This window comes from Neolamprologus multifasciatus, chromosome 2, assembly GCF_963576455.1.
Source record: "Neolamprologus multifasciatus chromosome 2, fNeoMul1.2, whole genome shotgun sequence".
Lineage (NCBI taxonomy): Eukaryota > Metazoa > Chordata > Actinopteri > Cichliformes > Cichlidae > Neolamprologus > Neolamprologus multifasciatus.
The window spans coordinates 2,449,864-2,475,313 of NC_140440.1; the positions used below are offsets into that span (position 1 = coordinate 2,449,864).

The window sequence follows — 25,450 nt, forward strand, 5'->3', positions numbered from 1 at the left end:
GCCACCATATGCATATGGTGGCTTAAAATGGTCATGCATAGATATGATCGCAACCCTGACACATGAATAACAAACAGTGTTTTCTCATGGGAACTAAGGAAGGTAGAAGGGATAGATGGACTTTGCATCACTTTTGATCACATCCAGACAGTGATTCAGGATGAATTCTCATCAGGACATGAGTAAAAAAGGGGGTAAAAGTTCAAGGGGAAAAGTAGGAAGGAGAGGTGTTAAGGAATGGAGCGCTTGAATGTCAAATCTTAGACAGAAAAGTGTCATTCGAGATGGAATGCGTGGGTGAGGGTGTTGAGGCTGTACAGGAGGAGTGGCTGTTGCACTTTGCAGAATGTCACAGCTCCAGTAAGTATTAATCTGCCATCGCTTTCTTTTCCTAATGTTTGAAGCTTTCATCTTTGTCCCTACATTTTCCATGGCACTCTCTCTCTCGTCTTTCCGTTTGACAGACTGCCGTGGTCTTTGTGGGCTTTAGCTACAGATAATATTCTGCCTCAGACTGCACATACAATTTGCTTGCCAGGATAAACCACATTACAACACATTGCAGGCTCAAGATCGTTAATTTTCAGGCTACTTTTAGGAAAGTAACACAGATGGCATAATAAAATGTCAAATACATTTAGTGGAGATTTGTGCTAACCAATATCAGCTAAGAGTGTGAAGAAGTTTATTCGCTTTATGGTAAATAAAAAGTACATCTCTGAGTATGTTACTATGTTTAGTACTGGGGAAATAGGTCCCAGTAATTATTTTTTTCATGTTGCATGTTTTCATTGTGCTTAATTAACTGAATTACTTTAATTTTGTCATTTAGCTTTTAACAAATATATCCACTTGAGATGACTTTAGGTTACAAAAAAACAACTTTAACTTAAAAGAGATCTTAAAAGACACTAAATTTAGACATGGTTTAATTAGGTCCACATTTTGAGCTCTGCTGCTCAACCTACAAATGCATTTTCCTTACATATTTGGCACAATTTAAGGGCAAATAAACAGGGTTTGCAACTGTATAAGAGTTATTGCTAAGAGGTATTACAAAGAAATAATCAACAAAATGCAAATTCCCTTTTGCACCTTGTGTGTAACTTTTTATGTAGTTGGGACACCAACTATTTCCATGTTAACCCTTGACAAATACCTGTACCTGCACCAGGCTGTATAGTTGGCTGATAGTTGTGTATAACTTTATTGTTTACAAAATGTATGCATAGGTTTTCCAAAATTTACAATTTATATTTATATTTGAAGTTGTGAAAAAAATTAACACAACATGTTTGTGGTTTTTACAGTTAAAAGAAAACTACACCTAGGATTTTATGTTTTTTGTTTGATTTCAGATCAGTTGTGTTAATACAGTATGTTAATGAAAAAATAACTGTAAATTCAGACACGTGAGGTTGTGCTGAAAAGAATGATACCAAGCAAGGCAAGGTAAATATTAATTAATAATAATAAATAATTAATATTAATATTAATATTAATATTAATATTAATATTAATATTAATATTAATATTAATATTAATATTATAAAGGTGAAATACAAATGTAAAATCAAAAGTAGTCAAAAATTGTATTTTGGACCTCAGGGGTTAACCCAACAAGTATAACCCATCATTGGGTTTAAATATTTGTTCATGACAGTGTAAATTTGTGTAAATTTTTTCTAACAAAAAAGCTAAACTTAAGTTCAACTCGTGTTTGTAAATGAACTGCCCCATATTGTGTTGCTTTCTGGATTTTATACTTATTGGTCTACATATTTATTTATTATACAGGCTGTACAGTACATAATATCAAAATTCACGTGTTTTATGTAACTGAAAGTTTAACAATGTGGGCTACAGAAAATAATTAAGTTACAGACTATATTTATATGAAAACTGTGTATACTTACTGCATTTGAATCATTTTAACTATATGCAAAACCTGAATGGGTGTTTTTTTTTTTTTAAAGGCTTTGATTTTGCCACCTCATTTGATTTCCATGCCACCCTAAGACAATTTCTCTAAATCCGCTCCTGACACGTACACCGTACAGTTTGGATGGTATGTGTTGCCTGAGCCTGTTCTAGCATAAATCTAACACGAACAGAACTGTCTCACAGCTAACTCTGGCTAATTATCATGGGGTGGATGTGGCTTAGGAGGTAGAAGCACTAAGCAATGGTTTTTCATCTTCTGGCCATCCAAGATACAGTATAAGCTATTGAATTCAATGTCAAGAATTTTGTTTGTTTTTTTGTTTTGTTTTTTTCATTTAGAAAAGCTGGCCTAACTGCATACACTATGTGCAGCCTAGATAAATTTTGTTTGCTTGATGTGTGATATCATGGTATATGTGTGGTGGCTTGGTTTTGATTTGGAGACAAAGTGTAGATATCCCAATCTAGTAAGTATGTTCCTGAAATTGATGGAGCTGTGGAGAAATGTTACAATGACAGCTTTTTTCTACATATTAGAACACCAGACTCAAAATACAAATGTGATGCAGAGCTGCTGGGCAATACTTGTATCGAATAGAAAGCGGAAAGATGTCTGCATCCTGAGCACCATCAGCACCATAAATCAAAAGGGAGGCAGGGATGAACTGAGCCTCCACCAGCCTGGGGACTGAAGCAGGGACCAGCTGGGCCTCAGCCACCCTCACCAGAGGAACTGTAACAGGTGCAGGGGAGGGCTGGACCCGAGCCACCCTGGGCCCAGGAACGGGAGGAGGAGAGAGAAGCTCAGGAGCAGTCACAGAAGCAGGAGTGTTAACACTGGCCATGTCTTTACATAATCCACAAGTAAAGAAACATGATATGTACCGTATTTTTTGGACCATAAAGCCAGCAGCAGTTGACTGGATACTTTCTTTCACACAGGGGATGTGAAGCAGTATCAGATACAGAGGGATTATTCTGAACTGTGAGTCATGCAAAGCTGCTCATTTAGAGTCTGGACGTGCAGTTCAGGGCAGATGCTGGTGCACTCCCCCCTTAATACAGGATAAAGTCTTTATGTTTGGGGTGGGCATTCACTTCCTTTGAGGGTCGAAAGTCAGCGAGGACCTAAATCTGTAAATCCTGTTTACGAGGAGGACCCACAGCGCTTTGTCTCCTGTGAGAGGGAAACTTCAGCCTCTGCTGCCTGAGGATCTGCTGCATGGACCTCACCGCATTTCATCAACATATCCTCTGATTGGTCCTTCACTTCAGTCTGAAGATCTGTCACCCAGTCAGTTTCTGTCTGGGTGAGCACCACTTCCTCCCCCCACCAGCTGCTTCAGTCACTCAGCTTATTCAGCAGCACGAGTGTGTGTGTGTTTTCATGTGTGAGCCCTCCCTCCCATCCCCCTTCCTCACACACGCCTGCCAGTGTGTGTGAGTCAGTGGAGAAAATTAAACTCTGTGTGTGTGTTGTCCTTGCGGCAGATTTTGATTCAGTGCAGCGGGAAGAGGAGTGAGCGAGGACGCAATTGGCGAGGATCGGAGCTGAGGGGATTGCAGCGTTTTGGGGTTAAAGGTGAGTGCATGCTTCTCTCAGTTTGTCCCTGTCAGCATAAAAATGGCTCTGACCCAATTCAGACCCGGTCTGCGGGTTTTAGGTAATCTGGGTTATTTGCTAATCATCGGTTTTCTGCTGAGGGATGAAGGAGGCATCAGAGGCAGCATTTTGGTTCATAGTGATTTGGGGCTGTTTAGACTGATGATCCACCTCAGGTTTTAAATTTGAGCAAATCCCCTGGTTGTTAGTCACTAAAGTCCAGTAAGGCGATGCTGGTGCAGATGTCTGTGTGAGTCTTTATCCTTCGCTGATATTTCCCATATGGAGCGGGAGACGGAGATAAACGGAATGTTCAGGTCAGAGGAGGAGACCCCTGAGTCGGGGTTGAGTGTAGTGGGGGAGGCGCCGCCTGAAGATAGAAAAACTGCTCAGAGACTCTTGTCTCAGGACAGTTTCCCAGGGGAGAGCATGGTTATCACGTGGCCATCCAGAAATTCATGGAGTCTGAGAAGAGCTAGCTGCGCCTGCTGCAACTCAGCATTGTAAGCATTGTAAGCTAAAGACCCCACAATATTACAGAAAAAACCTCTATGAACAAGCACTTGTTCATAGAGGTCATCCAACTGTGAAGGAAGTAGAGAAGGAAAAACTCCCTTTTAACAGGAAGAAGGGCTGAGGAAGGGGCGGGGAGGGGACAGAGACACGCTGGGCCGAGAGCCAGACATTAATAATAAGCAGTGTAGGGGTAGGGACAGGCTTGGGGCGTCGGAGGATTCCCCAGTAGCATCTTCCTTGGAGGGCTCAACCCAGGGTTGCGGTCATGGCCTATTAAGGGCTCTGTTGGCTCTTAGGTGAGGGTTTCCTCGTTGCTGCGTGCAGCGGGGCTAGGGGAGGGTCTGTGCTGACGGACATGGGTTACTGACCTGGTAGCCTGGCTGCCCCTGGGTGCTCCGTCTCCGGGCTGGGGCCCTGGCTGGGCCTTGAGGGCTTGGGTCCTGGTTGGTGTGTCGCCGGGGTTGTGGGCGGGTGGGTGTATGGGGGCCCAGCCCTGGCACAGGGTGCAGCCATTGCATCAAGCCACCTGGGGGGCTCTTCAACTGCTGGGGGAGGCTGTTACATCTTGCAGGAGGTCTCCTCTCTTCAGGAACTCACTCTGCAGGAGGGGGAGATATAGGAGAGGTGGAGGAAGATCTCAGCCTGGGCGTCTATTGTCTTGTGTAGTTTGGAAGATGCGTGGATGACGGGGTGGGTGCAGTTTTCTCTGTGGTGGGGCCGGGCGGCTCTGCTGAACTTTGCTCCGGTCCGGATGGGCCTGGGCCCCCTTTCCCTGGTGGGTTGCGGAGTATGGGGGTGCCTACTGGGGTCAGTGGGGGAGCTGGCCCCGGGAAGGGGTCACTTGCCCCTCCCTTCCTTCCCTCCCCATCTCCAGCTGCCTCCCTCTTTCCGCTCCACCACAATCACCCACACATGCAGGGCCTTGGGGTAAAGGTGTGTCACCAGGGTGCAGGGGAGGCATCCCCGCCCCTGTCCCCTTCTGGCTGCCTGTGCCTCAATTTTATCCCACAACTTAGACATTCACATTACTCACACTCTCATAACACATTCATATAGGACCTTGGGGGTAGGCATGCTACACGGAATCCAAAAGACCATCAGGGTGTACAACCTCACCCCTAGCGTCGTTGCCCACCTCTCAATTTTAAATACACGTATACATTGAGAGCTATCTGGAGGGGCTATGCGCTTACCTGCTGCTCTCTAGCAGGTAGCTCCATGCCCTCCTGGGTTTTAAATGCACCTTAGAACGCACATGCATCAACACTACATATGAGCGGGCGGAGGGAGGTTTGGAGTCTTCTCACACCCCCGATCTCTGTTGCCTGTTGGGGCGAGGGGGCTGGGAGGAGGAGTTAGCCATCCGATTGGGGTCTGGAATGTCGGGCCTCCCTGCTGCTGTGGAGTCGGGGCGGTCTGCATCTCTCCACCCCAGGGAAAAGGGTAACACTACCTGGGTCTGGGTGCAGTTTCCTCCTCCAGGGGCAATGGTACCTAGACCTGGGACTTAGAGTACGCTTGGGGAGTGTGATTGTGTGTACAGTGTCTCTTTATGTCTGTCTCCACGTTGAGTGAGTGTTGAGTAATTGCATATGAGAGCATGAGGGTTGGAATGGATGTTTGTATCTGTGTGTGCCTGTTTGTCTGTGTCTATATGTCAGGTTGGGTATCAGACGCCACCTCTCTAGGGTCATCTCAGGCCCTCCATGGTATGGAGGCCTATCTCCCCCCACCACTTCCCCTGCCAGTGGCAGACGCCCTCAGACATCGGTGCGTTGGTGGTTCTTTGTGTCCGGGAATGGGCGTCCAAGTAATGGTAATGGCCTGTATTTGTATAGCGCTTTTACTAGTCCCTAAGGACCCCAAAGCACTTTACACATCCAGTCATCCACCCATTCACACACACATTCACACACGCTTCTTCCCCACAGCTGTCAGACTCCTGAACTCTGTCTTCTGACATCTGACCCACGTTAACACATGGACTGGACATACACACACCCACAACCACCTACACACACACACAATGGACAACTGTGCCCTCAAACACACAATAATAACATGGACTGAACCACCACTCACAACCACTAGCACTTTATATAGGCTCTTAACTGCACTACTGTATAGTTCTGTGTAAATAATCATACGATAATTTTTAATTCTACAACTGTTTACAACTTGCATAGTTCCCATTTCTGTATAGCTGTATATCTCATATTTCTGTATAGTTCTTTATTTCATATTCTGTATAGTTCTGTATAGCCCATATTTATATCCTGTTCATAGCCTGTACATAGCTTGTACTCACTACAGCCTGTACATACTTATAGTTATAGCATAGTCATAACATACTTCATACCATGTACATATTACATACCATAATAGACCCATTTCTGTAATATACTTACATGTCTATATTATTGCTAATATATATTTTGTAATATATCTATATCATGGCTAAAGCACTTCTGGATGGATGTAAACTGCATTTTGTTTCCCTGTACCTGTGACATGTGCAATGACAATAAAGTTGAATTGTATTCTATTCTATTCTGTGCTCACAGGTGTACACACGGGTGCTCACACACACAAACTACACCCTTTTTGTCTGCTACCTCAAAGCACACTGTGCGCTGTTGATCTTACGTGCTGCACAATAATGTTTAATATTTGGTATTTACTGTTATATTCCCATAGATGATCGTGATGTTGTTTATTAAATTGCTCTTTTTTTTCTTCTGCTTGTTTTTTCTTTTTTCTTTCTCACCAGGTGATCCAGGTAATTGATATATGTACTTTTTGTCTGCTTATTTTGTTGTTTTTTTGTTTTTGTTTTTGTTTTTTTGTTTTTTTTTTTGGGGGGGGGGGGGGGGTTGCCCTTTATACCCGTCCCTCTTCCCCGCTGTTTTTCTTTCCCTCTTTCTTTCTCCCCTTTCTTTTCCCCAGTCAAGTCTGTCCCGTATTTAGCAAGTGAAAATAAAATAATATAAACAATAAAAGGTGAATCAAATAGACCATTACGGCAAGGCTGGGATGGTCCATTTGGTAAAGTAAATCCGTTGGGCATCTTTCTTCACCTTTAGACAATAATTCTGATGGCAAAAGAGCCAAATGGGACAGGCAAAAAAAAAAAATAATAATAATAATAATAATGATAAGCAGTGAATAAATGCAGAGAGGTGTATACAGTCACAGTGATAAATCTTTGATTTAAAGTGACAACACAAAGAAGCAAAAAGAAAAAGGCTGAACGTAAAGCTGCAGCAGGTACTGTAAGTGTTTTAGCATCCTGCACCCTCTCAGTGGCTTCTTATCACCTGCTTTTCATTATGCCTGTTCTGTTGCTTAGGACTGCTAAATAACGGCGTCTTGTCACTGTCCTAATGAAATGAGGGCTCATAAAACATAATGAAATCAGGCTTTATGGGCAAGCAGAGCTGAGCTGTGGAACCACAACGAGGGAGCAGGAGAGATATGAACTGTGTTCCATAAGAGATGAATGTAGAGCATGCAAAAGTGGAGGTGAAACACGACACGGGGAGGAGGAGGAGGAGCAGGGTGAAGGCATGGGTGAATGGTGGCTCTGTGAGGCCAATGAGCTGCTGGATTGTGCATTGTTCAGCCTCCCAGCAGCCAGCGCAACCACTGCTCAGTCATTCAGCACGTGCGCAGATCCACCTTTATAATCAGAGGTCAGAAGTCAACCATGCTCTGATGCTGCTGCAGCACATCACTATCACTTTTTCAGCATTCCTCCCACTCTGATGTTTTTATATACTCAAAATAAATGAAAACAATTTGTTATAATGGGAGTACATAGTTTATAATGGGAGCATATGGGTTTTAATGGGGAACCAGGAGAACCCTCAGACTTTGCGGTTAAAGAAACATCTGATATCAGGTGTAAAACCCTAATTTTTTTTGATTGTCTTCCCTCCACCTGCTCTGACCGAAGCCGCCTCCACCACACACAAACACATGTGTTTGTGTGTGGTTGGTCTGCGGGGCTTCCTGTCTGCCGCACGGAGGACTTTGACTTGGACTGGACGGAGAAAAGGCACCGATCTGCTACAAGGAGATCACTACGGTACTCTGATTAACTCTGAGAGCAGTGCTGTGGTCTTTACAGGTGCAGGAAGTGCTGCATCCTGTCGGCTCGTGTCCAGTTAAGAGGAAAAGGATGAGCAGCGCTCACAGAAACAGCACTAGCTAAACTCTCTCTGTATCACCTGTGTGTGGCAGGAGATTTAAAGATTACATCACAGACTTCTGTCTTTGCAAACAGCTTCTGATTAGCAGATGGTCTGCATCCTCCATCCCGCCTCCAATCTCCTCTTCACACGCTCAGAACATTATCATAGGTCAGAAACAGGCTGCCACGTCTCTGAGCGAGTGTAGAGGTGGACATGCATATTTTGCCCCCCGTGAAAGGATGATGCACTGGACGACGGTCTGCTGATGTTGGTCTGTTCTTTATTCCTTCTTACAGAAGAAGAGGATGAGGTGATCCACCAGCTGCCCTGCGCTCTCTGGGACCTCTGGATGGGCCCGAGGAATCTGATCAGAAAGAGACTTGACAAGCTTCTCGACTACAAAGTGATCAATGGGAAACCCAACCTGAGCTACAAGGAGCAGGCTGTGGCCAATGCGTACAGGTGGGAGCTGGTTTCTGATGGTTGGAGCTGTGACTGGTGTGACCTCCTTTACTCCCCCTCTCCTCCTGACAGGATGTTGAACACGCTGCTCCTGAAAGAGTTCCCTCAGTTTAATGGGCTGGCTCTGCAGATCAGGAGCATGTTCGGGTCGTTCAGCTGTCTGCACAGAGATCTCGCCGCAGACATGGAGCAGCTGTTTCACAGCTTCGTTCAGCAGGTGACGTCCTTACAGACAGGCTAATGAACAAAAACATGTTGACTATCTGTGCTCATCTTCCACATGTCTCCCTGCAGCTTCCTCACAGCAGCCTCTCTCCTGGTGCATTCTGGGAGTGGGCAGAGTCTTCAGTGCTGGAAGGAGCAAGAAGGCTGAGAGAATTTATGTGATTTACTGAATCACCTCAGGGCGCTTTTTACTGTAAGCTACAGACCACTATGGGCAAGTACTTGGCGACAGTGGAAAGGAAAAACTCCCTTTGAACAGGAAGAAACCTCGAGGCTCAGGGAGGGGCAGCCAACTCCTGCGACATGTTGGAGGTGAGGAAGACAGGACAAAAACAGGCTGTGGGAGAGAGTCAGAGATTATCAACTAATGATTCGGTGCAGAGAGGTCTATTAATATATAGTGAGTAAAGAAGAAACACCCAGTGCATCATGGGAATGCCCCAGCAGCCTACACCTATTGCAGCATAACTAAGGGAGGATTCAGGGTCACCTGGTCCAGCCCTAACTATATGCTTTAGCAAAAAGGAAAGTTTGAAGCCTAATCTTAAAAGTAGAGATAGTGTCTGTCTCCTGAATCCAAACTGGAGGCTTCAGGCCCCGCAGAGAAGTGGCCGGAAAACTGAAGGCTCTGCCTCCCATTCTACTTTTAAATACTCTAGGAATAACAAGTAAGTCTGCAGTGTGAGAGCAAAGCGCTCTAATTGGGTGATACAGTACTACAAGGCAGCGGTCCCCAACATTTTTTGCACCATGGACCGGTTTATGTCCGACAATATTTTCACGGACCGGCATTTAAGATGTCGTGGACAAATACAACAAAATAAAACTAGTACCGGTACCAAAAAAAAGAACATTTATTCATAACACACAGGAAAAGACCCAGGGAAACTGAGTTAATGATAAAAATGATTTTCAAAAAATAACCATAGATTTCACACCTGAGCCTCAACTCTCGCGGCTCGGTACCAAACGACTCACAAAGCGGTACCGGTCCGTGGCCCGGGGGTTGGGGACCGCTGTTGTAAGGCATAAAACTGAAGACCCCAACCAAAAGACTGTAAATTAACAACATCGTGAGGACAACTCGGCTAACCTCAGACATCTTTGCTTTGAGGTGACTGAGGTCAGAATAATAAATATAACAGTGATTATATTATCCAGCAAACATCTTTCTCTGAATATCAAACAACACAGATGCCGATGATGTCACATCGACTCCCCCAGTCTGAGCTTCAGTTTCCTGAGATTGTACACAGCAAATTCAAAAGTGTTAGATGTTTTGGTGTTAGTAGTCTTAGAGTTAATTTTACTCTAAGTAGAGTCACATATTTTTAATGTAACTCTGAGGTGTAAAATGATAGTAGTTAAAATCGAGTGTTAAAAATGAGTGTTTCTATTTCAAATCTGGAGGTGTTACAATGGAAACATTAACTCTTGACCTCTTAACTCTGAACTCTCCTACAGGGGCTATGACACCAATAGAGTAAAATCACAGACTCCCCCTCCAGCACCATAGGCTCCAATCGAAGCTGAAGTGAAGCCGTTTCAGAACATTTTGCTCTACATATTTGAGTTGTTTGCCATGCTTGGTAAGTCATTTTTTCAAAGATTGTTTCAATTATTATTATTAGCTTTTACTTCTGTGGCTCTTTGGAGTTGAGACAAAGCAATCTGTGTGAAAGGCATTAGCCATGTTGCTCGGTGATAGCATAATATTCTGTTTTAGCTAGCTGAAAGGTATTGTTTGCGGGCAAATACCACAGCGTTGAAAAAAAGCTTGCATGTGAATTTTCAGTCAAATTTTTTGGTTAAATACACCTAAAACAATGTCTAGAATGTGAAATGTTGGTATAATGGTGCTACTTGAAGCCTGAAAACGATCTCCCATAAAAAACGAGCAATCAGCAGTAGCAGACGTCCCGACTGAGTTCTACGTTAGCACTTAGATCCCTCCAGTTTGGTGCACACGGTTTAGGTAAAAATGAAAAAGGTTGAGGTTTTACATTTAGTTCAGAATTACCTGTTGTCTGTGTCCTTCACTTTTGGGAAAATACCTTACACAAGTAATGGCTCATAAAGGATTCCTTTTTTTTTTACTGTGCTGCAATTGATTTGTGCCATTAATTAGTGTCAACTAATTTTTATTCAATCTCCACATAGGATATGCTTGTGAAGATGGAATATGGGGGAGAGCAGAAGTGCGTTGCAGTTCCACAAAGTGATGAATGAAGGACATGTATATTGTATTGAAGAAATAAGTGATGAGAATGCTGTTATTTGCATTTACCAGCTCACCTATGTCAGACCTTTTGATAAACGAAATTCTAATGAAAGTGAGAACATGTACACTGTTACATCTTTAGAAAATGTTTTGAAATTGTGGTGCACAGTTCAGAATAAATGTTTTTCAAAAACCATTGCGTCTTTTTAGTAAATGTTTATTTCCAAAAGAAATTTCTAGAAGTTCAGAACAGGAAAATTCCCGCTTTTTAGAATTAATTAGAAGATAACTCTTACGTAGTTAAACTAAAATACTCTTTGAGAGTTAATATATAAACTCTTAACACCTAGTTAGCATTAGTAAATGTTAAATTATCAACTCCAGACAGATTTGGTGTTTAACACTAAATCAGAGTTAACATACCAACTCTCCAAAAAGAGTTAAATTAACACTCTCTGGTGTGGACCCATATAGACACTTTAATAGTGTTGAAATCAAATCTGACAGTGTTAATTTGGACATGCTGGATTTGCTGTGTAGGTGTTCGGGTCCCATTATATACTCTGCAGCTGCAGAACCAGAAGTGGCCCTTTCTGAGTCCTTGTTTTCATTTCTGAACACCTTCCAGGTAAATTTGACCGTGTGTGAGTAATTCAGCAGCCCGGGCCCTAGTTAGCAGTTGTTTCATTGTGTTCTGCCTTCTCGGAGATCTGACATCTGCTCATGTGTTTCAGCCTCTTAGCCTGTCCTCTCAGCGCTGTCTGAAGCAGCTAACGGATAAGCATGTCATCTTCCGTCATCTTCCAGGTGATGATCTTCCAGGCGACAGCCATGGAAACAGAAGGAGGTGGCTGGTCGAAGCAGGAGGTGAGACTAAGGTTTTATCAAGTCTACACTGAAACACTGAGAGGAAGAACTATGGTGCCATCTGCTGGCGAGCCACTGTTATTGAAACGGAAACAGACGAGCAGCCAATGGGATCGCTCTGTGAGGGAGTACCGGGCTGGTCTGACACTGTGAACAAATGAATGTTAAATTATTTAAATGTTATATTCTTCACGCAGGGAAGCGAGGCTATGACGCTGCCTCGAAACTCATTCACTATCACGAGCCAACAGAAGACCCGCCCACTTCACCACACCTGACCCTGACAGAAGGTGTGACCGCAGGCAAAAGACACTCCTACAGCCCAGCAGGCCATGCCCCATTGCCCATGAGCTGCTTCCAGGTAATTGAATTCCTCTCGATTAGACTGTCCAGGAGAAGGAGACTGCGTGCTGTCCACCAGAGCAGGACTGCAGGTGTTCACTAACGATTATCCAGCTACTAACAGACTACTCTTTCTTAAATCCCTGAGGACATTATGTGCTGACAGTCGCTCCAAGACAATAAGAACAGAGTGAACCTATTAAATAATACAACATTTACAAAGTTCGCTCTGATATGGAATCGCACAGAGATGTCCACGAACAGAAATGACTTCCTGTGTCGTTCAGTGGTGTATTGTGGGTAATCTCAGTCTCTGACTAAGTGTGCTTCTGTGACTGGCCAGCACGTCGTGGCGTGGGTGGGAGGTGTTGTCCTTATCCTGGACAACATCCACCTCTCCAGCTTAACAGAGTTCAGCTCTGTCCGTTACTGGCCATCCCAGCATGCAACAGCACAGAGGATGGCCCTGGCCACAACAGTAAGACTGAATTTGTTGTTGTGCACACCAGCTGTGACGTTGTCACATCCTCGTAACCGTTGATACACTGCTTGATGGAGCACCAATGGCCTTCTCCTGAACAGTAATGTGAAATGGAGCGGCTCTGCCGGAGCAGGTGATTTAAAGACCGACAGGATGTACTCTCAGCTTGTTGTTGATGCTGGATACTGTTTAAGCTGTCAGTGTTTACAGTGTTTAGACCACCCTGTAACAGCCTTCATGTGGCTCTGACTCGGTCACGTGCAGCAGCAGAAGGCCTGTGTCTGCCTGTCCTCATACACTGTCCTTCAGTACCTCAGAGAGACAGTCCACACCAGCCTCTCAAACCTAGTTTTTATACCATCATCAGCTGACTGTTTCTTAAACGGTAGAAGAAGACGTGTTTTTTCCTACTCTTGTCTCATACGTGACGACATGTGTGCTTGGAGTAGTTCTTCTTGACTTCGTGTTGATGCATTGAACTTCTCTGAGCTTAATTCAGTGCAGAATAAGAGCTGAGCTGTAGTCTGTACTGCAGAAGCAGTCTGTGCCTTCAACTCCTCAGCATCTCTGGTGTGTGCTGTAGAGGCGTGCACTGCTCGTCCTCGTGCTGAAGCTGTGTCGTCTGCAGACGACACCTCTGTTCTGTTTGTTCACTGAATCACTATCCACGAGTCCTGCGTTTGGGTCACTTCCTCGCCTCCACTCAGCAACCCTTGACAACAACTTCACAGCCAGATCCAAACACAAAGTTTCCTTCTGGGCCAGAGAACCCGTTCATGTCCTGGAGCCTCACAACAAACGAGGGAGCCCCAAGTGGAGCCTGATGGAGGTCAGAGGAGGTCAGAGAGGCTACATGCCCTCCAACAACCTGGCAATCATGCCCGTGGCAGCGGGGCTGCCCTCGGGCACTGGCTTCTTCATTTAGGGGGTGGAAACTGCAGCTGGTGCAGATGAGAGGATGGATGGAAGAGCCTCCCGGGATCGGTTGCTTACAGTCTCAGTGTTAATCCTTCCACTGTAACCTGTTTACGACTGGAAGTGTAAAGTTTCTTCTTGTGATGTTTCCTTCCTACTGGTCTGCAGTGATCTGTGCACAAACATAAATGCATAATATTCCAAGAACACTTTTCAAAGATGGCGTCTGTAACGTCATGAAGCTCTGAACGTGTAGATGATGTTTGATTAGCGGTTTTAAGATGAAGGACGATTTTCATGGCTGCTGTACGATGAAGCGCTCATTTCCCATGATCCTCAAAGGCATGCTGCATGTTCTCATTACAGGGTCTGAGTGCTATCAAGTTAACTGTAACGTGTGTGTGTGTGTGTGTGTGTGTGTGTGTGTGTGTGTGTGTGTGTGTGTGTGTCCTCACCTGGAGCAGAGCTGACAGGTACATGGCGCTCTCATCATCTCAGACTGTGTAATGTGATGTAAATGTGAAAGGTCTCCGGGGCCGAGGAAGAACAAGACTCAGCAGGAGGAGGAGGAGGAACAGGGAGAGGGGTGAAGGGGAGCGCCAGTTTCCCGCCCTACCTACGAGCTGATTTAAATTTTGTTGCACTTTGATTCCCGAATTTTACGTAGGAAGAGTGAAATGGGTCAGTCAGAAAAGAATAAGGTCCTCTTGCAGTCACATTCACCCGACGATGCTTGTTGCTATGGATACGGCTCAGGCAGTGCAGGCCACGTCTGTGGAGTTTGCTCAGCTGCAGCAGCATTTCTTGATTCCAGCACCAAACATTTTTGGCTCAGAATCATTGGAAAGCATCTCTGAGTGCATGCTGATTGGCTCTCTGGACATAAAATGAACCTGAGCTCCAGTAGTTTTGCAGATAACAGCGGTTTTAACCTTTGAGCACCACATACTCTGTCCTGGCCTCCTTCTGTGAGGTTGAGCAGCCTCAGCTGCTGTGAGCATGGAGCAGAGGGAGGGAGGCCGGGAGTCTGAGCTGCTCAGCTGTTCCCATCAGGCTGAATGTCAGGAGGAGGAGGAGGGGAAGGGGGATGCTTCTCTCCTAAAATACCATATGTCCTCAGGGTTAGTCAGATGGACTCAGAAATCTCAGCCTGATAACATTTACCTGATTTCCCCTCCTCAAAGGCCGGTTTAGGATGAGGGGAGCGGTTCATTCCTTAAATGCAGCCTCAGTTCTTTTGGGAAGTTGTAATCCAAACAGACATGCAGATGAAGCTGCAGCGTTTCTTCTTGTGGATGAAGTAGATATTTGAACCCATACACACACAGAAACCACAGAGTGAACATTTCTGGCTTTTTCTGTCTGATCAGAAAACAGGTCAACATCTTCCTCGCATGCTGTTTGCATTTTCACCACCAGAGGGAGGCAGAGACTTGGAGCATGTTTGCATGATCAGATTAACTGTGTGTGTGTGTGTGTGTTTGGTAATCAAGGCCACAGTTTGTACTTCCTGTTTTGTTTCTATGTGGTTTCATGAAACTGCTGCTCAGCCGGTCCTGCTGAGTCATTCTGATGTTTTCCTCGATGCTGCAGGGCTGCGTGACCTCAGCCGAGCATGAAGCGCAGCCAGAGTTGTGATGTTGAACTCAGTCTTCACACAGCAGGTGGGAGATCTGAGCAGCAGCGGCAGCAGTGTGGCTTCAATAAAACTAAACTCAAACCTTTTTTGTAGCATTGCATCATTTCATAATCAGATGTTAGTCGTGAGAAGAAGCACCTGAATATTTGTGATGAGTTACAAAGCTGAGGCCCACACCAACTCAGCCTCTTTTACAGTTCAACATCTGGAGACACTGTTGTTCTTCTTCATGCATCATCATCAGTGTGCACATGTTTTCACCTTCTACTGAATAACAAGCTAAAACATGAAGCTGCAGCTCCTCTTGCATCCAGCAGAGGCAGCAGTGAGTCAGTCCCCATACACTCCAGTGTTAAAATAAACACATTTACAGCCTGAAACAGAAACACTGAATTCAGAGAGAAATATACAGTGGGGCAAAAAAGTATTTAGTCAGCCACCGATTGTGCAAGTTCCCCCACTTAAAATGATGACAGAGGTCAGTAATTTGCACCAGAGGTACACTTCAACTGTGAAAGACAGAATGTGAAAAAAAAAAAAAAATCCATGAATTCACATGGTAGGATTTGTAAAGAATTTATTCGTAAATCAGGGTGGAAAATAAGTATTTGGTCAATAACAAAAATACAACTCAATACTTTGTAACATAACCTTTGTTGGCAATAACAGAGGTCAAATGTTTACTATAGGTCTTTACCAGGTTTGCACACACAGTAGCTGGTATTTTGGCCCATTCCTCCATGCAGATCTTCTCAAGAGCAGTGATGTTTTGGGGCTGTCGCCGAGCAACACGGACTTTCAACTCCCGCCACAGATTTTCTATGGGGTTGAGGTCTGGAGACTGGCTAGGCCACTCCAGGACTTTCAAATGCTTCTTACGGAGCCACTCCTTTGTTGCCCGGGCGGTGTGTTTTGGATCATTGTCATGTTGGAAGACCCAGCCTCGTTTCATCTTCAAAGTTCTCACTGATGGAAGGAGGTTTTGGCTCAAAATCTCACGATACTTGGCCCCATTCATTCTGTCCTTAACACGGATCAGTCGTCCTGTCCCCTTGGCAGAAAAACAGCCCCATAGCATGATGTTTCCACCCCCATGCTTCACAGTAGGTATGGTGTTCTTGGGATGCAACTCAGTATTCTTCTTCCTCCAAACACGACGAGTTGAGTTTATACCAAAAAGTTCTACTTTGGTTTCATCTGACCACATGACATTCTCCCAATCCTCTGCTGTATCATCCATGTGCTCTCTGGCAAACTTCAGACGGGCCTGGACATGCACTGGCTTCAGCAGCGGAACACGTCTGGCACTGCGGGATTTGATTCCCTGCCGTTGTAGTGTGTTACTGATGGTGACCTTTGTTACTTTGGTCCCAGCTCTCTGCAGGTCATTCACCAGGTCCCCCCGTGTGGTTCTGGGATCTTTGCTCACCGTTCTCATGATCATTTTGACCCCACGGGATGAGATCTTGCGTGGAGCCCCAGATCGAGGGAGATTATCAGTGGTCTTGTATGTCTTCCATTTTCTGATGATTGCTCCCACAGTTGATTTTTTCACACCAAGCTGCTTGCCTATTGTAGATTCACTCTTCCCAGTCTGGTGCAGGTCTACAATTCTTTTCCTGGTGTCCTTCGAAAGCTCTTTGGTCTTGGCCATGGCGGAGTTTGGAGTCTGATTGGTTGAGGCTGTGGACAGGTGTCTTTTATACAGATGATGAGGTCAAACAGGTGCCATTCATACAGGTAACGAGTGGGGGACAGAAAAGCTTCTTACAGAAGACGTTACAGGTCTGTGAGAGCCAGGGATTTTCCTTGTTTGAGGTGACCAAATACTTATTTTCCACCCTGATTTACGAATAAATTCTTTACAAATCCTACCATGTGAATTCATGGATTTTTTTTTCACATTCTGTCTCTCACAGTTGAAGTGTACCTCTGGTGCAAATTACTGACCTCTGTCATCATTTTAAGTGGGGGAACTTGCACAATCGGTGGCTGACTAAATACTTTTTTGCCCCACTGTAACAACTGTTCAGGGGAGGATGTGTCTGTAACTCACCTGTTTAAATTATATTAAGGCTAAAGGTTTGCATTATTAGGGGCGTGGTCTCTCTGACTGACAGAAGGATGGTGAGACAGGTGGCTGTAGCTGCTAGCTGTCAGCTAGCTACACCTGAACTGGACCTCTGGACCTTGTTTGTGCTGTTGGAGCCTTTTGGAGCATTTTAATGACATCATGTGACCAGGAGCATGGCTGCTGTGAGGTCACTACTAACAGACTGTGCAGGAAGGGTGAGCTCCAGATTTGGTGCAGGGGAAAATTCTAGGATTTTGATTGGATGTTACTGATTAGGTGGTGCAGCTGATACCTTAGCACACCCTCGGAGTCACTTCAGTCTCCAAAGAACATGACTCCCTGCACTGGGACAGAGCCGGCCTTCCTGATGAGCTTATGCAACTGATAGGCTGTTGTTCCGACAGACAATATGGCCGACGCCACCTTCAGAAGCACCTCCTGCACTCAAAAGATCTCTGTCTCCTCAGCAGGTTGAGTCTGCTCTCAGCCTTCCTGTAAAGACGGTGAACACCCAGGTACTTATACTTCAGGTGTGCCACATAGCGATGAAAGCTGTAATTTATACATCATTTGAAACGCTTTACTCAGGGGTTGATGGCGTTCATGGTCCTGATGTTAATAAAGTTGTGTTCGCGGTAATTCAGGATCTAACTATCGCTACAGAAAAGGAGCAAACATAAAGGGAGTAGTTTCTATCACAAACTGTTGGTGTGTGTGTTTGTCTCAGTGTGTGTGACCTGAAGGTCCAGCTGCTGGATCACAGCATGAGAAAAGCTCACTCAGAGATGGAGAGAGAGGGAAGAAGGAGCACAGGGAGGAAAAAGAAAGTTGGATTTAAACATAAGGACCGTGCTGATTGTAACTCTGTGTTGTTGAACAGGTCAGCTGGTCGCGGCTTCACACTGTGCCACTACAGCCACTGAGAGCTCCTCCACCTTCTTACACCGTGCTGTAACAGCTGATTTCTGTTTATGGTGGAGGCAAAGCAAAAGAAAAAACTCCCATGTTGTAATATTACTTTAGCAGGAGTTTCAGTTAGCTTTGCACTACCTGTACTTTGACTGTTACTTGAATCAGTACTTCAACTAACACAAGTCTGTGTACTGCTAGTTAAGAATGTGTGTACTTGCCTGTGCACCCTGCCTGTTTACAAGTAAAGTATTCATCTCACACCACTGTGTGTGTGTGTGTGTGTGTGTGTGTGTGTGTGTATTATTGTATATATTTGTGTGTGTGTGTGTGTGTGTGTATTATTGTATATATTTGTGTGTGTGTGTGTGTGCCTCTTTCTGTCTCAGTGTTGAGTTTATTGTGTTGTTGTTTATTTTCTGACAGTTGAACTGAAATCAGCCAGTGAGAGTGAAACAATCATCATGTGGACGCCCCGGAGCGTCGGCAGCTCTCCGTCGGGGACTTCCTGCTTTCACGCTGAGTATGAGCTGATGCAGAGCATCGTTTCCAGGTTCAGCAGCTAAAGTAAAGAGCGGTGATATAAAAGGAGTGCAGTGCTTTTCTTTCTTATCTGACACCAAAGACTTCAGATGAACTGAATAAAAACAGCAGGGGGTCACATGTTTCGCCGACAGGGTGAGCCTTTCCACGCTGCTTTTGATGTGAGACATCAGTGCAGCTCACTGTAACACACTCTGTATCCCGATGAACTCTGTGAGTCAGGCGTTCAGCAGAAACGAGGCGGCGAGCTGCTGCAGCGTTCAGCCTGCTTCACCAACATCATCAAAGGAGTTTTACCCGAGCTGATGATGGCTGCTTCAACCAGAGAGCTCCGAGGAGGAGGTGAAATGATAAAGATGAAGAGAGCTGCTTCACTACATGTCTGACAAATATATATATACAGATGCATTTCTTTATGATCTCTGCCTTTATTAAGAAACTCCATCAGAATCATGTTTCTGTCTGTAAGAGCATCACGTAAGCCCAGCTCTGTGTGTGTGTGTGTGTGTGTGTGGGGCACTTCCTCTGTGTGGAGACGCATGGAAGGAGGGCACGCTGCAGAGGGTGGATGCTGGCTATATTTAGCTCTGTGTGTGAAAGCCTCAGCAGCTAACAGTAAACAGATCAGGAGCTATAAATATCTTTTCCTTCAGCTCAGCTGAGCTTAAAATAGATCCTCAGCTCACTCTGCCACCTACAGGACGATGCTGGAGCTGCACACAGCCTCCGTCTGGTGCCGGGGCCCCGTCGAGGTCATCGGAGTGTTCACTTTGTTTTTGGTTTTCGCCTTTTCTGACCAGCATGTTCTGAGCTCTAGTACTTTAGTTTATTTCTCTGCATGATTTTATTCTCAGTTTCAGTTCTGCCTCTTGGAGTTCGGTTTCCTCTGCTCTCTGCGTAATGTCTGCATTACTGTTCCCCTTTTCTGTTACTTCCTGTTTTATTTTGGTAGTCTTTTGTGCTTTGTATTTATTTTTACTTCCTTTGTCTGTTTTTCTTGGTCGAGTTCAGCCATCCTCCCTCGTGGTCGTGTGCTCGTTGGTCTTAGAGCCTACAGCTCGACATTGTTCTGTTAGTTTGTGTTTTATTAGGAGGCGGGAGCTTAAGGTCTATATAGAAAGGACTGGAAGACAGAAATTGTGCGGGAATAGAGGCAGAAGCTGGAGAGAAGACCACAAAGGAGAAGAACAAGAAGAACAGCTCACATTGATCACTAAATCCGTAAAAACCCTGCTGATATAAAGATGAAGCTCCCTGATGCTACTGCAGAGACATGGAGCTTCAACCCTGCCTGCTCAGCACTGCTGCTGTTACCTGATGTGTTAGCATGCTGTCTGTGCAGATGTGTTAGCATGCCCTCTGTGCGGATGTGTTAGCATGTAGTCTGTGCAGATTGGTTAGCATGCCCTCTGTGCGGATGTGTTAGCATGTAGTCTGTGCAGATTGGTTAGCATGCCGTCTGTGCGGATGTGTTAGCATGTAGTCTGTGCAGATTGGTTAGCATGCTATCTGTGCAGATTGGTTAGCATGCCATCTGTGCAGACGTTTCTGGAGTTTTTGTCCTTTAAAATGGATAAAAAGTCATCTTCATATCTGCGCTTCTCTAGCCGCACACTGCTCCATCATTCCCTCGCGCACACAGACTGAACTAAACTGACTGTAGGAAGAAAAAAATAATCAGTTTTTTTTTTTTTTTTCCCATTTCTATTCATGCAGATTACTGAAGGGCCTCCGTATCACATTGACCACATAAACGTAAGGCAGTAATGGAATGTGACTACAGTGGTCCCTCGCTATAAGATGGTTCACCTTTCGCTGATATTTTGGGCAATTTTGCATGCTTTTTATTTATTACAGCGCATTGTGTTCTGTGGCTGTAGACCATCGTCAAACAATCTCTTCCGTGCCGTGTCTCCTGTACAGTACAGAATGCGTTCAGTTTATCAAATTTACATACATCTTCGATCGCTAGCAGTGTGACTCTGTTTTCTCCTCAACAAACACAACAATGTCGACAAAACGTTTCACACTGTCAGAGGCACCTGCGGTAGCACCCAAAAGGCAGAGGAAGATGCTAACCATCGCACAAAAAGTTGGACTTCTGGACATGCTAAAGGAAGATTTTTCAGATTATAATATAATGCTGGACTTATTTTTTCTACAAAGGTTTGAACTTTGAGGGTGTTTAAACAAGAGACAAAAGTGTGAAAATCTTCTTGCCTGTCTAAGAAACGTGTATAAAGTGTGTAGTGAGGGTTTTACAGCCTTAAAATATCTATAAGAATTGTAAAAAATAAAGTTGGCTACTTTGCGGATTTCACCTATCGTGGGTTATTTTTAGAACGTAACTTCCACGATAAACGAGGGACCACTGTATACACATTACATCCAGCACAGTCAGGTACACAAGAAGGTACAGCTGAAACTGTCTCATCACGGAGAACAACACCACCCAGAGATGGTGTTGGTGTCCTCCTACCACTACTCCATTTTAACATATTACTCCTGTGTGTGGAGGGTCATCAGCACAGCCCAGAGAGTTACTGGATGCTCCCTCCCTACTGTACCTCAGGAATGCTGATCATATCATATAGCATCCTCCTCACCCTGATCACTGCTGAACTGTTTGGCTGCACATGTGAGATGTTATAGTGGCAATAAAGCAGATCGTAGTAATGCTCTGGCCTTAATTACTCACATTACTTCTCAACGTTGTTAGTGTTTTCTTCTTTCTGTTTCCGTCAGTAAGCTTATTCTTCATGAGTCCATTTTTTTCTATTTTGGTTACTTCCTGTTTTACTTTGAAGGTTGTTCTTGTCATGCATTTTACTTCCTGCTTTTCTTCCCCACCTTTGTGATTGTCCCGCCCTCACTGATTTCACTGTGTTTTTGTTGCTTCCTGTTTGGGTACTGGTTACAGCAATGGAGCTGAACATAAAAAGCTGACACAGGTTGCAGGTGTTGATAAGAGGCATGACCAGACCTTTTAACTCCCGGTGTGACTGAGCATGTGCAGGACCTCAGCGTGAATCACAGAGGCCACACCCTCGACCCCCAGGACGGGTGAGCAGGAGGTTTTATCGCGATGACTGATTTGTGTGTGTTCAGTACTCGGAGGCTTGTGAGTGAAGGTTAAAGTGTGTGTGCATGTGTGTGATGACGCAGACAGTCTGCAGCATGCTGGATTAATGCACTGAGCCATCACAAACCTCCCCTCCCCCTATCTGAGTACTTATACTACCACATCTGTCCAGCTGCAGACATCAGGCTGACATTTGTGTAGGTGGGCTCAGTCACATGCTGCAGCCAGGCACAGGCTTTCCTCACACACCTGTAAAGATGAGTGTGTCACAGCACACAGGCTGTGCTTTTCTCTGCTGTTGTGTTTACAGATCTGCCAGAAACTGACTGACCCCCCCCCCCCCCGCTGGGGTTAAGGCTTCTCCCGGTGTGGTGTTTATGCTGCCTCTGTGCGTCCCGGTGACCTGATAACAAACGTCCTCATCATGGAGCCGCAGAGATCTGCTGACACGCCGCAGCACTCTGAGATATCGTTCTTTATCAGCAAACAGCAGCAGGCTCGTCTTCATGGGAACGCTCTCTGACTGTAAGATTGTTGGCTCAAATACCAAGGTCAGCAGCACTTCCTTACTGCCTCATAACGTATTGTCGAGGTGCCCTTGAACGTCACGTGAAGTCTCCAGCCCGGCTGTAAAGAGCCCGCTGTAATGTTCCAGCGCACAATCATAAAACTTTATTCTTAAGCAGAGAGCAGACAAAGCCAGGCCTGAGGAAAATGTGAGCAGCAGCTTCAACACGCCTGCAGGATCACACACACTCAGTCTGAAGCTCAGACGCAGATCCACTCTGACCCGAGTGTGTGCGGAGCAGAAACAACACAAATATGGCCGATTGAAACAACTCAGAGCAGTAATACAGACACACCTGATGTACAGCATGGTTTAATATCGAGTGGGACAGACCGGCGAAAGAAGTTTAACTGTTCATTTAATCTCCAAGATATCAGAGTATTAGAAACAAGAGCTGCTGTCTCGTATGTACTTTCTACTATCGGCAGGAAAAGCTGTAAAACTACAAAATCCATCCCCTCTACGAAACTTGCAATGGGATGCAGTCTTGCTTCCTTTGTGACTATTGGTCCTGTGAGTCCACCTGTCAGTCAGCAGCCCCTGTGTCGTCTCCTTCATACAGATACAGCAGATGTGAGACAGACTCTGAGACCTGAACGAGAGGTTTTCTTTTCCATGACAGTGCTGCTTGTAGCTGCAGTGTGTAACAACCTTTATTATGGCATAGCACCGCTAGGGGGTGTCGTCCTATTATTGTAGTATTTGGAGAGTCTCCCAATGGGTTAGGGTTAGGATGAAGGTTTGGGCCCCGCCTCCAGTTGGAGGTGGGTTAGGGTTAGGGCTTGATAAAGTTGATAAAGAACAAATCAGGGTAGAGTCCGAGTATAAAACATGCAGCTGCCGCACGTTAAAGCTGTCATTCAAACTAACGCAGGAAGTCAGCTGACATGCCCCCAGTGCCACCTCATTCCTTGGAGTGCGTTCACCTTCCCGTGGACGTGATGACACGCATTCTTCAGTCTGTTATGACAAGGATTACATGTCAACGGCGCCGCTGACTCGGCTCTGTCCCTAAACAGCCGAGTGTTTCAGTGTAAGCAGCCAGCAGAAAGCTTTCCCAGTGGAACCCAAACAGAGCTGAGCCTGTGGTGGAGATGCCATCTAATCAGAGCCATGGGAAGCAGCGATGTTCAGCGAGAGGAAAGATCGAGCATGTGATGCTGCACCTGCAGCGTGGCCACGCTTCATATTACACGTGTGTTTCAAGAACAACGAGGGAATTGTTTAATTGGTTGCATACCTGTGTGCTTCACCACACCTGCAGCTGCAGCCTTCCATCAAGAATTCTCCACCTGCTAATCACACGTCTGTAAAAGAGAAAGAGGCGGGGCCTAGCTGACGCTGTGATAGATTTCTGTCCATCTCATTTTTTTTACATTTATCAGTCAGATCTGGATGTTTGTGCACACCAATATAAGTGCTTTTACTCAGTTTTGTTCACGCAGAACAGACCGACCTGGCGGGCCCACATCTTCTGTGTCGGCTAACCTGAACTGACAGCCCGCTCATACTTAACGGCGTTCCTGCTGTTTTACAGGAAAACCTGAAGAAGTTATAGCTAGCTCATGAACATGCTGCTAGCTCGGAGGTACAATTTCTGTGTTTGATTTCTGGGTCCTGACCTACTTCCTTTTCTTTTTACCCTCTGCTCTCTTCTCTTTAACCCCTACCCCCAACCAGTCACGGTCCCTACCTGTTAAAAGGGAGTTCTTTCTTGCCACTGTTTCCAGGTGCTGCTCTTAGGCAATCATTTTTGGTTTTTCTCTGGATTTCTGCAGGACCTTTACATGTAAGTATAAAACGCATATTTGGATATGCTCTCACCTGTCGTGAGCAGACACCTATCTGCCGCTCTGCTGTAAGTAGAAAGCACCAAACGTGGCACTGGCATGTTGGAGGTCATCAAACAAATGTTTCTTAGTCCAAGATCATGTGAGTAAATACCAATTGGACTGATTCTTATATAACGCTTTTCTACTCTCACTGAGCACTCAAAGCGTTTTATACAGCTTGTGCATTCACCCAATCATATCCATTCACTTTATCTAAAGTTTTTAGTGTTTCTATCTAACATTCACTCGGATGGATGCATCAGACGGCAACATGGGGTTAGTATCTTGCCCAAGGTTATTTGGCATGTAAACTGGAGGAGCCTGGGATCGAACCACCAACCTTCTGGTGAGTAGGTGACCTGCCCTACTACCTGAGCTACAGCCACCCCAAGTTTAAATCACGATTACATTTATTAGCATACAGAAGCTAGCCTACCTGCCAAGCAGCGAGTTCCACCACCTTAGAGGGTGTAGCTGTTAGCTGGCCTGACGTGTTGCACAAGAGTCATTATACGTGAGCATAACCAATAGTTAGGACTATTATTATTATTAATAAGCTGGTATTTGGTGCAGTAAACAGGCTGATTGCAGCAGCTATGCACCATCATAGCTGAACCATGACGGCATCGCTCACGCACCTGAAATCTTACAGGTACGCTTATTTTCCAAAATTTGATTTTGTCCTAAAGCAAGAAACCAGAAGGTCAGCATTCCTGATCAGGAATCTGGAATGTTCAAGTCAAGTGGCTATATAGTCATTCCAACCATGTCCAGCGGTACAGTACACAGTGAAACAAACAACACAGCGTTCCTCCAAGACCATGGTGCTGCATGTGACACACAATCAACACACTTTTTTTTTGCATTAAGAGCAAGAAAACAAAACAAAGACAGAACAGAACAATACAGACACAACAGTGCAACAGAAAAGTGCACAAGACGTGTGTGTGTGTGTGTGTGTGTGTGTGTGTGTGTGTGTGCCCCCACATAGGTCGGGCTGTGATGACATGGGGGACATCATGTGTTTGTTTTTA

The 25,450-nt window shown here is 45.1% G+C and overlaps 1 protein-coding gene across 2 annotated transcripts in view; it reads left to right on the plus strand.

Moving 5' to 3' along the window:
- Positions 1-1,576: 1,576 nt before the first annotated feature.
- Positions 1,577-25,450, plus strand: part of arhgef37 (Rho guanine nucleotide exchange factor (GEF) 37) — a 29,691-nt gene continuing 5,817 nt past the window's right edge. Inside the window, exons 1-4 of one of the 2 annotated variants that reach the window (XM_085180666.1) lie at positions 1,577-8,718; positions 8,791-8,935; positions 9,013-15,563; positions 17,532-25,359. In XM_085180666.1, the coding sequence (XP_085036792.1) occupies positions 8,522-8,718; positions 8,791-8,935; positions 9,013-9,105 (435 nt within the window). In that variant the 5' untranslated portion in view covers positions 1,577-8,521 and the 3' untranslated portion in view covers positions 9,106-15,563; positions 17,532-25,359. Of the gene's footprint in view, positions 15,564-17,531; positions 25,360-25,450 lie in introns of both variants that reach the window. The other variant, XR_014877253.1, reaches the window with a different exon arrangement.